We start from the raw sequence: 15,157 nt of genomic DNA on the forward strand, positions 1-15,157 counted from the left end.
CTTAGTCTCACTCTGATGGAGGGATATACATCACTAAGAGAATTAAATGGGATCTACAAAAATCAATTAAAACAGAGAGTTAATTCCAGAATAAATAAACTTTACGTCTACCTGCCAGAACATTTCCCTTATAATTTTACTACATAAATTTGCATTTTATAATCAATACCCTTCATGTTCAAAATTTTTGTGTGACCTAGTCAAATTCAGTGTTTGCTGGAGTTCCCATGGAGGCTCAGTGGTAACAAACTCGACTAGTATCCATGAGCACGCGGGTTGGATCCCTGACCTTGCTCAGTAGGTTAAGGATCTGGCATTGCTGCGGCTGTGGCATAGGCTGGCAACTACAGCTCTGATTCAAACCCTAGCCTGAGAACTTTCATGTGCTGTGGGTACATCCCTAAAAAGACAAAAAAACAAAAACCAAAAACCAAAAAACACTCAAAATAAAATGTAGTGTTTGCTGAACATACACTATGTTAATATAAAGAGTTACTGTAAGACTTAGTGCTCATTCTGCCTACTCCCGAAGCAGAATCTCCTTTCCCTGACATAAGCCTTCCCTTGTTTTCCTCTTACATGCCGCCAGATGCTTAAAAGTCTAAGCATAACATCTTGACCTCTTTGGAGCAGAGATACTAGAAAAATCCAATGAAAAAGCAGAATATAGGAGTTCCCGTCGTGGCGCAGTGGTTAACGAATCCGACTAGGAGCCATGAGGTGGCGGGTTCGGTCCCTGGCCTTGCTCAATGGGTTAAAGGATCCAGCGTTGCCGTGAGCTGTGATGTAGGTTGCAGACGCGGCTCAGATCCCACGTTGCTGTGGCTGTGATGTAGGCCGGCGACTACAGCTCCGTTTAGACCCCTAGCCTGGGAACCTCCATATCCCTTGGGAGCGGTCCTAGAAAAGGCAAAAAGACCAAAAAAAAAAAAAAAAAAAAAGCAGAATATAAAATTATGCCACAATGCTTATAATTTATTGAGGCTCATCTTCCCTAATTCTGATTATAAAATTAATATAAACCTTCATTTTACATTTTCTTCATTAAAAAGTCAGAGAAAACATAAGCCTCCAAAGTAGTTTTTGGAAACGTGACCATCCTGGAAGCAGGATGAGATCTGCTTTCACAGTAAATACTTACTGTGTGAGAACCGCTGAGTGATTGGGGTTCCAGGATAAGGGTAAGTCCGACTCTCCCACTGAATGTTTCCTTCCTGAACAGCCTTTATGAAACCATGATAACACTGGTGGGCTACACCTAAAGACAGAAATAACAAATACCTCAGCCTGGACTCTTCATTTGCAAATCAAATTATTAAAACTGTATCTATTAATGGGTAAACAACAAGGTCCTACTATACACATGGAACTTTATTCAATATACTCTAATAAATCATAATGGAAAATATGAAAAAGATTATCTGCAAATGTGCAACTGCATCACTTTTCTGTACAGCAGAAATTAACACAACAGTGGAAACCGACTATACTTCAATAAGTAAATCTTTAAGAAGTGCATCTATTAATTGCCTTATCACTTTTTATAAGACTCTCCAAAGACAGAAAACAGAATCAAAGAATTTCAAAACTAGAAGATCAAATTTCATTTTACCAAGGTTAAGTGATTTCGCTCATGGTTACAAAATCAGCTCACACTTTATAACTCTTCTCCCCTTTATGTCATATCATGAGGCAACACATCAAAATAACTGGTGCTATTTACTCCATAGCAAAGGGGCTGGGAGATAATTTAACTTCTTGAGAAAATGTTTGGTAAACAGTCTCTGGAATATAACAGCCGTTCAGTAAATATCTATAGTATACTAGTATCCAGAGGTCAGGGGTTTGATCCCTGGCCTTGCTCAGTGGGTTAAGGATCTGGCATTGCCATGAGCTGTGGTGTAGGTCACAGAAGCAGCTTGGATGCCATGTTGCGGTTGCTGTGGTATAAGCTGGCAGCTACAGCTCCAATTTGACCCTTAGCCTGGGAACTTTCACATGCCACAGATACAGCCCGAAAAAAACAAAATAAATAAATAAACACAGACCATGGCAATCAAGTATTCTCCACCTTAAACAAGGAGATAATAATTAGATGACAGTGGATTATAAAATGAAGAATTTACCAAGGAAAGCAGTTTATTTTTTAATGAGTTTTTACTATAATGGTGGATATATATAATTTTATAAATTTGTCCAAACTCACAGAATGTACACCAAGCATGAACCCTAATGGAAACTATAGACTTGAGTGACAATGATATATCAACACAAGGTCATCAATTTTAAGAAATGTTCCACTCAGGTGAGAGATGTTGAAAATAGGGGAGGGGAGTTCCCATTATGGTTCAGTGGCTAACAAACCCAACTAGTGTCCACGAGAACGCGGGTTTGATCCCTGGCCTCACTCAGTGGGTTAAGGATCTGGCATTGCCATAAGCTGTGGTGTAGGTTACAGATGTGGCTCAGATCCCACATTGCTGTGGCTGCGGTACAGGCCAGCAGCTACAGCTCCAATTCAACCCCTAGCCTGGGAACCTCCATGTGCCTTGGGTTTGGCCCTAAAAAAAAAAAAAAGAAGAAGAAGGAAAAAAAAGAAAATAGGGGAGGCTGTGTATGCGTAGGGGCAGAAGATATACAGGAAACCTACAAACCTATTCAATTTTGCTGGGAACATAAAAATATTCTAAAAAACAAACTATTAAAAAAATGTTAGGGCTTCATTTTTTTTGGAGCAATCTATTTTCCAACACATGAAATTACCTTATCTCAAAGAGAAACATGTTGAATTAAGAGTACAACCAATAATTTACATTTGAAAAAATAACATTTTTGAATTTATGCCGCCTTAGTGGATCCTTAAGTGGGGATCACAGAACATGTTTTCCAGTGACGATCATTATCCCTTTGTGAAATTCTCAGTTAAGAATTGGAATATTAAAAAGACATGGCCGGAGTTCCCGTTGTGGCGCAGTGGTTAACAAATGCGACTAGGAACCACGAGGTTGCGGGTTCGATCCCTGGCCTTGCTCAGTGGGTTAAGGATCCGGTGTTGCCGGAGCTGTGGTGTAGGTCGCAGACGTGGCTCAGATCCTGCGGTTGCTGTGGCTCTGGTGTAGGCCGGCGGCTACAGCTCCGATTCGACCCCTAGCCTGGGAAGCCCCATATGCCGGAGGAGCAGCCCTAGAAAAGGCAAAAAGACCAAAAAAAAAAAAAAAAAAAAAAAATGCCAAATAAAACCTAAGAACAAATTCACATATTTAATTAGATCACCACCCCTTCTCTCCCACCTCTATTTTAGAGGTAAACCATCTATTTTCACAGTGCAGGTAGCCAATCTCTTCTGAAGAATCCATTAACTCTGCAAACACAGGCAGGCTATGCATACCAGTATTACGAGTGGTGAGCAGATAAGCAAAGGGCCCAGCAAACTATTCCAAAACAGCTGGTCCTTACTGGCCCTCCAGGTTGGATTTGGGGCAACTGACAAAGACCCTACTCCTCTTCACAGAACAACTCTGATCTGATGAAAAGATTTTAACACTGATTCTGGTCTAAAAGTTTTTCTCTCTCCTATTTCTGGATGCCTTGTTCCCACCAGGAAAGAAAAATACTGATACTACCCTTGCTTTAATCAAAGATATTCAACTGGCTCAGTCATCTTCATTCAAAAATAGGCCCTTTCCACCTAAAATTGAATGAAACCAAACAACTGCTATTAATTAAAAATACAGTACAATGAGAAACCTCAACATTTAACTAAAGTTGATATCTTGATTAGAAAATGGAGGCGGGAAAAGGAGAGAAGTTCATTTTAAAAACTAAAAGATACAGGGCCTGTGCTGTTTAGAGATAAAATCAAGCAGTAAATGCTTTCACTATCCCACATATGCCACAATTAGCTACTTTAAGCTATTCATAATTTGCTATGAGGATTATAGATTATAAAGTAGTCACAATAGGAAGTTCCTGTTGTGGCTCCTTGGGTTAAGAACCTGACTAGTATCTGTGAGTATGCCGGTTCAACCCCTGGCCTTGCTCAGTGGGTTAAGGATCCAGTATTGCTGCAAGCTGAGGCTCAGATCCGATACTGCTGTGGCTATGGTAAGGCTTGCAGCTGTGGCTCCAACTGGATTCCTAGCCTGAGAACTTCCATATGTCACGTGTTCAAAGCTAAAAAATAATAATCATAATAATAAGGTAGTTACAATAGCCCTGACAACAGTAAAAGTTACATGAAAGTTAGCTATTACTGTCAACACATATCCATCCCTATTCTACTCACAATTTTCCAAATCACTCTGAGAATATGCAGAAAAAGAATTCTCAAAGTGAGTTAAATACTATCACATTCAAGCTGTTCATAAAACTAGGCAGGATAAAGAGAAAATGTTCATTGCTTTTTGGCTTTGCCCATGGCAGGCATATGGAAGTTCCCAGGCCAGGAATCGAAACCTCACCAGAGTAGTGACAACACGGGATCCTTAACCTGCCGTGCCATAAGAGAACTCCAATAAATGTACACTGTTAATTGTCTAACACTAAATTTTAGAACCACAATTTTTTTTCTGCTTTTTGTTTAGGGCCGCACCTGTGGCATACGGAGGTTCCCAGGCTAGGGGCTGAATCAGAGCCGCAACTGCTGGCCTACACCAAAGCCACAGCCACTCAGAATCCTAGCTGCATCAGTGACCTCCACCACAGCTCATGGCAACACCAGACCCCTGACCCACTGAGCGAGGCCAAGGATCAAACCGGCATCATCATGGATACTAGTCGGATTCGTTTTCGCTTCGCCACGAGAACTCCCGAACCACAATAAATTTTAAGAGAGAAAAGAGAACATAAAATTGGGAGTCTAAAAATAAATCATTCAAACAAATTTTAAATAAATAAGTAAACCTTTCCACTTTCCACAGTACCTTTAATAAGTCGATACCACTGTTTGCAGACAAGGGCTGCAGTTTTGTGTTCTTGGTAAGGTGAAAGAAAGGATAGTATATACTCCAAAACCTCTTCTGGCAGCTCAGACATGGACCTATTATGTCTAGTCTCCTCAGCCTCCAATACTGGGTGGGGCTCCTCATCTTGCTCCATTGTCCCTTCCAACACAGTTTCTTCTTGGTCCACAGCCATGAAACTGTCATCTTCACTGTCCGAGGAGCTGGCCATGACATTCCACTTGACAGCTACAGTGGGAAAGAAACAAACATCAGTATTCACTGTCTGAAGTTCTGAAATAACTCAGGCACAGGCACATCCAAGTTGTTCATGATTTTTTTTTTGACCATCAATATGAAATCTGTCTTTAGCACTTTCCCACACTAGTTGTGAGCCACCTGAATTTGTCAGGTACCACTTCAATATCAAGCCTATCCCAAATATCTAATAAATCCCTAGAGGCTTCTATGCTATTTTTCTTTTTCTCTCTGCTGAACCAGAATGACAGTCAAGTTCTAGTATAACCATAAAATCTCTAACAACTCCTCTAACCCAAGGATTTGACTGGCAGACAGCAAAGGGAATAGTGACAAGTAGCTTCCCTTGGCCAGTAACATGATTCAAAACCTCAAACTCAGAAGGAAAAACTAACTGTAGGTCCTAAGAGAATAAAAAAAATTTTTTTGAGGATGTGGGAATAAGAAATGATAGGGTTTTTTTAGCTTTTACATAAGACAATTCACTTAAGAGGATAATAAGTGTTCCAGTAAGGCTTAACTAGCTGTAATACCAAATGCAAGGCAATATAGGAAACATTATAACAGATCCAAGGAGTAAAAAACTGGAAACAATACAAACACCCATCAACAATAGAACAGATAAACTGTGGTACATTCACATCATGGAATACTATACAGCAAGGAACCATAGACACACACATGGATAAATCTACCAAACATAATACTGGGTAAAAGAAGACAGAACAGCACATACTACATGACCATGCTTATGTCGAATTTAAAACTAGGCAAAATTAACTTATGCTGTTGCAAATGAGGATAATGGTTACCAAAGGTAATCACTGGGAGGCTTTTGGGGTACTGGTAAAGCTTCCTGACTGGGTAATGGTTACATAGATGTGTTATGTTTGTGAAAAATTCACCAAGCTGAATACTTAATGCGCTTCTCTAAAGTTTACCAGTTCGGAGTTCCCGTCGTGGCGCAGTGGTTAACGAATCCGACTAGGAACCATGAGGTTATGGGTTCGGTCCCTGGCCTTGCTCAGTGGGTTAACGATCCGGCGTTGCTGTGAGCTGTGGTGTAGGTTGCAGACGCGGCTCGGATCCCGCGTTGCTGTGGCTCTGGCGTAGGCCGGGGGCTACAGCTCCGATTCAACCCCTAGCCTGGGAACCTCCATATGTCGCGGGAGCGGCCCAAGAAATAGCAACAACAACAACAGCAAAAGACAAAAAGACAAAAAAAAAAAAAAAAAAAGTTTACCAGTTACCTCTAGTAGAGATAATTAATTTTAAAAAATCATTATGGATTTTTTTTTTTTGGCCACACCCATGGCACATGGAAGTTCCTGTGCCAGTGATCAAATCAGAGCCAGAGTTGTGACCTACACCACAGAGGCAGCAATGCCAGATCCTTAACCCACTGAGCTGGGCTGGGGATTGAACTGGTGCTCCCACAGAGACAGGTGGATCATTAACCTACTGTGCCACAGAGGGAGCTCCCATTATGGATATTTTTAAACGTCCTTGTGTTATTTATATTTCCTAAATTTTCTAGAAAGAGCACAAATAAAACACACATACAGGTGGAGTTTCTTTATGGCGCAGTGGGTTAAGGATCCAGTGTTGTCACTGCAGAAGTTCGGGTTGCCACTGTGGCTTGGGTTTGATTTCTGGCCCAGGAACTTCTGCATGCCATAGCAGTGGCCAAAAACCCAACCAAACAAAAATAAACACATACAGAAAGGCAGGCAATTCATTTATACCATGCCACTGATATTTCATGCAAAGACTGAGGTAAAACAGTAAAATGAAGGAAACAGAGTGCTTTATATAAGTGTCACAGGCTAGATTCTAGAAGAAGCAGATGTTAAATAAAATTAGGAATGAAAAAGGTTTGATGGGGAGAACACTTATGAGAAGAAAAGGGTAGGACTAAGCAGGAGGAGCCATGAGACCATGGTGCAGATCTGACAACGCCTGAACAACAGAAACATTGGGAGCAAGGACAGCCAGTATGGGCAAGAAGGCAAGGCTCTAGATCACTGCTCTGCTCACCACCACTGGCTGGGGCTGCTCTGAGAAGACAGCATGATCCTGGTTCCAATGCTGAGGCAGACCCTGAAAGGACTAACAACTGTCTGCAGCTACACTACTTACAGATGGGCAGCAAGTCTTTTTTTTTTTTTTTTTCTAGGGCTATGCCCTTGGCACATGGAAGTTCCCAGGCTAGAGGTCAATCGCAGCTGTAGTCGCCGGCCTACACCAGAGCCACAGCAACACTGGATCCAAGCCTCATCTGCAACCTACACCACAGCTCACAGCAACACCGGATCCTTAACCCACTGAGCGAGGCAGGGATTGAACCCAAAACCTCATGTTTCCTAGTAGGATTCGTTAACCACTGAGCCACAACGGGAACTCCAGCAAGTCATTTCATAAATGGGCACCTGAATTTTAATTTTATACTTTGTTTCCTTTTTTTTTTTTTTTTTTTTTTTTAGGGCTGCACCTGTAGCATGTGGAAGTTCCCAGGCTAGGGGTCAAATCAGAGCTGCAGCTGCCAGCCTAGGCCACAGTCACAGCAATTGGGATCCAAGCAGCATCTGTGAGCTATGCCAAAGCACTTGGCAACACCGGATCCTTCACCCACTGAACGAGGCCAGGGATCGAACCCACATCCTCATAGACTCTAGTTGGGTTCTTAACTTGCTAAGTCACAAAAGGAACTTCAATTTTATAACTTTTAAATTAAAAAATTTTATATCTGTACATATTTTTATCTATTTATACATATTTACATCTATTCCTTGGACCATATACACCTACCCTGACCATTCACTATGCCATCCACCTTACAAATTTCCAACATTCTCTCTAGCACTAACGAAAAGGATAAGAAATAACAGGAAGAGAAGAGTGATCCTGAAACACACTTTGGGGCCTTGAGAAAGACCCGAAATGTTCCAAAAGGTGAAGAGGGGTGGTGGGAGGGAGAGATCAAAGAACAGAAACCTCCCATTCCTATATCATTCTACCACTCCCATAATTCACAAACTCATTATGCGCATCTTAAAAACTGGAAGAATAATCACACTAAGGAAAAGGAAAACACGAGTCAAAATCCATGGAATTGCTTCCAACATAATTTATCTACAAAATTAGCTCGTGATTCTGCAATGCGTCCCAGTGAAGTGACTGCTAATCTTGACGATGATGAAAAATTAGTGGCTAATTAGAAGTAGAGGAGTAACCTAAATCCTCCTTGTTGGGGGAAGGGGGTGGCAGGGGAGCAACAGCAATTCCCTCCATTCCTTGAAAGTAGAAAAGTACTGGAGTTTCTGCTATATCCCAGTGGGTTAAAGAATCCAGTGTTGGGAGTTCCCGTCGTGGCGCAGTGGTTAACGAATCCGACTAGGAACCATGAGGTTGCGGGTTCAGTCCCTGCCCCTGCTCAGTGGGTTAACGACCTGGCGTTGCCGTGAGCTGTGGTGTAGGTTGCAGATGCGGCTCGGATCCCGCGTTGCTGTGGCTCTGGCGTAGGCCAGTGGCTACAGCTCCGATTCGACCCCTAGCCTGGGAACCTCCATATGCCTCGGAAGCGGCCCAAAGAAATAGCAGAAAGACCAAAAAAAAAAAAAAAAAAAAAAAAAAAAAAAGAATCCAGTGTTGCCACAGTTGTGGCTCAGATTCAATCCCTGGCCTGGAAGCCACAGGTGTGGCCAAAAAAAAAAAAAGTAGAGAAGCATTGTGATAGGTTTACCATAACTTGTGTTAAATAAAAGATCCTAGATAGTTAGCCACCTCCATCCACTTGGGGTGAACTGCTTTTCCATATGCTTAACTTGCTAGAGGAAGGCCTTTCCAATTCTAGTCCCAAGTCTTACCCTAAAGAGTACAGTTACATTACACAGAAAACAGCAATTTGAATTTTTTCTGGCCCCTCCCCCAAAGTGCCTTTTTCTACTGGAATAACCACTTCCCATAATCCCCCTTACTCTTTCCCCTGTAAATTATCATTTTTCATCTCCTGTTGGCTATATTCCCTAATTTATTGATTTTCTCATATTTTTCATCCTCACTCAGCTCTAAAATTCACCAAGGAAAAGAGTCCAAAGAAACAGATTCTTTGAGTCTGGCTGTATCTTTCACATCTGAGTTAAATATAGCATCTCTAAGATAATTGTTCCCTTACACAACATCTTGACAGTCTGTGAGCCTAAGGTCTGCTTCTGAACAAACTGAATCAATGAAGGCTACAAAAGGTTATTTATATTACTATTTTGTTCCCAAACAAAATAAAGCTGTTTGGCTCAACAAAACAACTTGTTACCCTTTTTCTAAATCATCTCAAAATGAGCAAGCCTAAATAAAGGGACTCACCTTTGGTAACACCGCTTCAGGCAATTCTCATCATCCAACTGTTTTACTGTACACAAAAGCATCAAACCCCACGGCCTCAAGGGCATGTTTGCTAACTTGACCCTGAGCAAAGATGTCAATGAGAATGGGCTTGGATGCAATTCCTCTGAAAGTATATGCCCAGCACTAATTTTTACAGCCCTTCATTTTTACGACCATGATTAGGTAATGAAATCATCACTCATACTCCCAGAGGAAACAGGCATCTTGAAATAGTTTTTCATTTTTTCATGCCAAAAGAAGCCCTACAAAACATTTCACATGTAAGTTCATTAACTCAATGAAAGTGGTTTTCATGAAAGTCCAAGAAATCTTCCATACCCTTCACATTTGTGTTAAGACTCAATTTCCCCAAAGTGACCAAGTCTTTGGGAAAAACCACAAACTGAAGTCAATGTACTAGAATTTGAGCTCCCTGACAGCAGAGACCATTTGCCTATGCACCTTGAATTCCAAGCATCAGACATTCAAAGGGGGAAAGATTTAATGACATTGCCACTCACAAAACCTTTTACACTATTTTTTAATAGAAATTACATCACTAGTATACCCAAGAAATAGCAGACCCTACCCTTATATGTCACTAGATGCTATCAAGATATTTTATTGATCAGACTGGATATACCTCTCTGATTCCTTGAATTTTGTTTTTTTGTTTTTGTGTCTTTTGTCTTTATAGGGCTGCACCCGCGGCACATGGAGGTTCCCAGGTTAGGGGTCTAATAGGAGCCATAGTCGCAGGCCTGTGCCAGAGCCACAGCAACGCCAGATCCAAGCCATGTCTGCGACCTACACCACAGCTCACTGCAATGCCAGATCCTTAACCCACTGAGAGAGGCCAGGGATCGAACCTACAACCTTATGGTTCCTAGTCGGATTCGTTTCCACTGTGCCAGGATGGGAACTCGAAGGAAAATTCTTAATGATGATGATAAAATAAAGCACTGGGATATTAACTAAAGAATGCGTAGCTGGATTGAATGAAAAGCAGACAGTGATCTACCAGCACGAGGGCCTCTCAAAGGCAAAGCAGCAGCCTTGCACAGATGTCACTATGAACTCATGAAGTTACCCACCTCAGCAGCACTAATGGAATTAAGCATTAAATGCTACTCTTGAAAATATAAAATACTGTTGCATGAAGATTTACACACCACAGTATGATCCAATCTAAGATGAGACGAAGTCTTATTATCATTGTACTTACTCCAATAAAAAAGTTGTAACAAGTAAAAAATGGTAAAATATAAATTTTTACCTTACTTTGTGCACTCAGTAAATATCAATGGAACATTTGCTAAATGTGAAAATACTGTGTGTAGATCCCATGGGAGTTACAAAAAGAAGACATTTCCTCTCAAAGAGATTAACCTAGTAAAAGTCAAAGACACAAAAAGATACCACCACAGGACAAACCGTAGCACCAAACAAGCTCTAGCAGTTCAGGGCAGGAAGAGATGGCTTCCGACTAGCATGTGAAGGAAGTTAGTTACACAGAAAGAAGCATCTGGGCTTCAAAGAATAGGTAGCATCTGAGAGAATGAAATGCGTGAAGGTGGAAAGATTTTCAAGCTATTATCTCTTGTACTGATGTTCTTTCCCACTTTTAGAATTACCTTTAGGACAAAAGGGCAAAACTATTTTCTCCTTGATGGGCATTTTAACGCATGTATATACTACTTAATATTTTATCTACATTAACAGAAGCTCATAATCTGGAGCCTCCCTTAGTTCCTAACAGTCAACATTTTGACAAAAAAAGGTCTAGAAATAGAATAATCTGGCATAACCACTGTTGCTATTAGCAAACTGTGAGCTATTGTGACAATTCAGAGAGCTGTTTCTAGAAAGCATTCCAAATTTAACAACAGATACCAGCTACAGTTAGACTTTTTTTTTTTTAAATAGTTAACTCATCAGTGTGTTATCTAAGAAAGATTTCCTTTAATGAAACTGAAAAATAAAGTATTTCCCCAAGGTGTACATCAGTATGCTTTCTTATCGTTCTTTGTAATGGCTGATGTTACACGAAAGCACTTTATGACTATCACGGAATAGTAGCAGAAATGGACCAGTTTAAGAAGGGCCATTCTCCATATTCATATATAGCAACCAAAGGAGGTTAAATGGTTGAGAAAAATGTAATGGTTTCCAATCATCAATGAAGATATTCTAGGTTCTGAAAATTCCATATGGAGAATCACATATTCTAGATTCAGCAAAATGTTTTGCTTAGTATAAAATGAAAAAAGTACAACAGGAGTTCCCACTGTGGCTCAGTGGTAACAAACTTGACTAATAACCATGAGGATGCAGATTCAATCCCTGGCCTTGCTCAGTGGATTAAGGATCTGGCATTACCATGAGATGTGGTGTACGTCACAGACATGGCTCGGATCCTATGTTGCTATGGCTGTGGTGTAGGCCAGCAGCTTCAGCTGATTCAGCCCCTAGCCTGGGAACCTCCATATGCGGCCCTAAAAAGCAAAAAAAAGTGTAACAGAACTTTAATGCCCAAATTTATATTTTGTGAGAGCCTAAATTTTTAGATTTTAACAGAAGACAGTAATACTATATAAAGTAAGACCATCACCTCTAGGAGTTCCCTGGTGGCTCATGGGGTTAAGGATCCAGCATTGTCGCTGCTGTGGCTCAAGTTCGATCCCTGGCCCAGGAACTCCTGCATGCCGTGGACATGACCTACAAAAAAAAGAACATCATCCCTGAGGAAAAAATGGAGGTTTTGCCTTTTTAAAATTAATTTTTAACAGCCAAATATATCATACATACAAAACCATATAGGTGTGCAGCAACAGTGGCAAAGAGGATGCAGTGCCTCAAAAAATGAGTCATAACTACCACATGATCCAGTAATTCCACTTCTGGGTACATACCCAAAAGAACTGAAAGGCAGGGACTCAAGCAGGTATCCATATACCCATGTTCATAGCACCACTGATCACAACAGCAAGAAGGCAGAAACAACTCAAATGTCCATCAGTGGATAATGGATAAACAAAATGTAGTACACTCACACAACAATTTTATTTAGCCTTAAAGCGGAAGCAAATTCTGATGTATACTACAAGGAAGAAGCCTGAAGACGTTATGCTACGTGAAACAAGCCAGACATTAAAGCTAAGTACTATATGATTCCGTTTATATGCAGTGCCTAGAGTACTCAATTTACACAGCAAAGAAGAATGGTGGCTGCAGTTGGGCGAGGGACAGGAAAACAGGGAATTGCTGCTTAATGACTCTGGAGTTTCAGTCAGGGACGATAAACATTCTGGAATGAATATCGGTAATGGTTGCGCAATAATGTGAATGTATTCAATGCCAAGTAACTGTACAGATAAAATGATTAAAATGGCAAACTATTAAACAAATTTCCCACAATTTAAAAAAACACTGCACAGAACACATACGTACAATTTAAAATAATAAAATAAACCACCGTGTACCCACGTCCTAGTGAGGAAAACAGAACATCACCGGGACCTTTAGGCCACAGTGTGACCCCCTCATTACCATCTGCCCCTCCCTCAACCAGAAGTCATCACTATGCTGTTTTATTTATCAATCCCTTACTTTTCTTTATAGTTTTAACACATACGGATATCGCATAAAAATGTATTTCTAAGCAATATATCGCTTAGTTGTTAAACATAGCTATAGTCCATTTCAGCACAGTGTAAAACCTTGCTGGGTGAGTCAGTGATAATCTATCCATTCTACTGTTGAAAGAAAACAGTGTTTCCAACAGTCTGCTCTTATAAAATGAGCATTTTTTTTAACTTCTTTAAAATAGTGGCTTTCAAATTTTCTTGACAGCAACCACAATAAAAAATACGTTTTACCTCACAAATCAGGTAAAACCTACATATATATATATATACATACACACACACACATACATATATATACGTACACACACACATACGGGAATAAGCTTCACAAAATAATGTCCTTACAGTATACTGATATTTTCTATTGTATTTATCAGTTAAGAAAATCACTGGTTAAATGCCATTAAACTGTCTTCATTCTAATGGGTGGCAAGCTACAGGGTGAAAAACAATGCTCTAGGGTTCATACTGGGAGTGAAATTAGTGGGTGTAGGTTATAGGCACTTACATCTTTACTAGATAATGTCAAATTGTCTTCCAAAGTAATTGTTCCAATTTATACCACCACCTGCAACGTACGCCACAAGTGATTTTAATTTGATTTGATTTTAAAATCATAAATGGGCTTTGAAAATTCATCACATGTTTTTGCTGCATTAAAACATCATTGTTCCTGTTGGTCTGTTGGTGATATAAATTACACTAATTGCTTTTCTAGCGTTAAAACGAGCTCAAAAAAAAAAAAAAAAAAAAAAAACAAGCTCAGGGAGTTTCCGTCATGGCTCCGTGGTTAACATGAGGTTGAGGGTTCGATCCCTGGCCTCGCTCAGTGGGTTAAGGATCTGGCGTTGCCGTGAGCTGTGGTGTAGGTTGCAGATGTGGCTCGGATTCCTCGTTGCTGTGGCTCTGGCACAGGCCAGTGGCTACAACTCCAATTAGACCCCTAGCCTGGGAATCTCCATATGCTGCAGGAGTGGCACTAGAAAAGACAAAAAAACAAAAACAAAAACAAGCTCAGGAGTTCCTGTTGTGGCTTTGCGGGTTAAGAAGCCAACTAGTATTCTTTAGGATGTGGGTTCAATTCCTGGCTTCACTCAGTGAGTTAAGGATCCAGCACTGCTGTGAGCTGTAGTGTAGGTTACAGACTCGGCTTGGACCCCACACTGCTGTGGCTTTGGCTGTGGTTGTGGCTGTGGCTGGCAGCTGTAGCTCTGATTCAACCCCTAGCCAAGGATCTTCAATATGCCACAGGCACAGCCCTAAAAAGCAAAACAACAACAAACAAACAAACTACTTTGCTAGCACCTTGATCTTATACTTGCTAGGCTCCGGAACTGTGAGAAATAAATTTCTGTTGTTTAAGCCACCTAGCCTATGGTATTTTGTCATGGCAGCCCGAGCTGCCATGACAACCTCCCTCTAAAACACCCCATTAAAAAGGTCAACATGTCTATAGGAAATAAGCTACAATGAATTTACAGCATAATAAATAAACTAACTTTTTTTTTTTTTGCTTTTTAGGGCCACACCCATGGCATATGGAGGTTCCCAGGCTAGAGGTCTAATCAGAACTACAGCTGCCTGCCTACACCACAGCCACAGCAGCGCTAGAACCGAGCTGCGTCTGTGACCTATACCATAGCTCACAGCAATGCCAGATCCTTAGCCCACGGAGTGATGCCAGGGATCAAACCCACAACCTCATGGTTCCTAGTCAGATTCATTTCTGCTATGCCACGATGGGAACTCCATAAATACACTAATATTTTAAAGGACTTAGAAGAAATATATGTAATATATTATATATATTTATATATAATATATAACCACGTCTTCATAGATACTAGTTGTGTTTGTAATCTGCTGAGCCACAACGGGAACTGCTGCAATATCTTTTTAAAAGATATCTTTTTAAAAGCCCTTGGTATG

At 40.7% G+C, this 15,157-nt stretch overlaps 2 protein-coding genes across 5 annotated transcripts in view; both read right to left on the reverse strand.

Moving 5' to 3' along the window:
• The window catches only part of FAM131C (family with sequence similarity 131 member C), a 301,322-nt gene that overhangs the window by 216,835 nt on the left and 69,330 nt on the right, over positions 1-15,157 (reverse strand). The gene's annotated exons all lie outside the window — the stretch shown is intronic.
• FBXO42 (F-box protein 42) overlaps positions 1-15,157 on the reverse strand; it is an 80,927-nt gene that overhangs the window by 44,677 nt on the left and 21,093 nt on the right. For all 4 annotated transcript variants that reach the window (XM_003127635.6, XM_084962982.1, XM_084962983.1 and 1 more), the window contains exons 2-3: positions 4,923-5,189; positions 1,142-1,258 (exon numbers count right to left, since the gene is read on the reverse strand). In XM_003127635.6, the coding sequence (XP_003127683.1) occupies positions 1,142-1,258; positions 4,923-5,172 (367 nt within the window). In that variant the 5' untranslated portion in view covers positions 5,173-5,189. The remainder of the gene's footprint in view (positions 1-1,141; positions 1,259-4,922; positions 5,190-15,157) is intronic.

This window comes from Sus scrofa, chromosome 6 (assembly GCF_054392235.1).
Source record: "Sus scrofa isolate SSC_HxYL_T2T_F1_AM1 chromosome 6, Sscrofa_HxYL_maternal_Yorkshire_Landrace_v2.0, whole genome shotgun sequence".
Classification (NCBI taxonomy): domain Eukaryota; kingdom Metazoa; phylum Chordata; class Mammalia; order Artiodactyla; family Suidae; genus Sus; species Sus scrofa.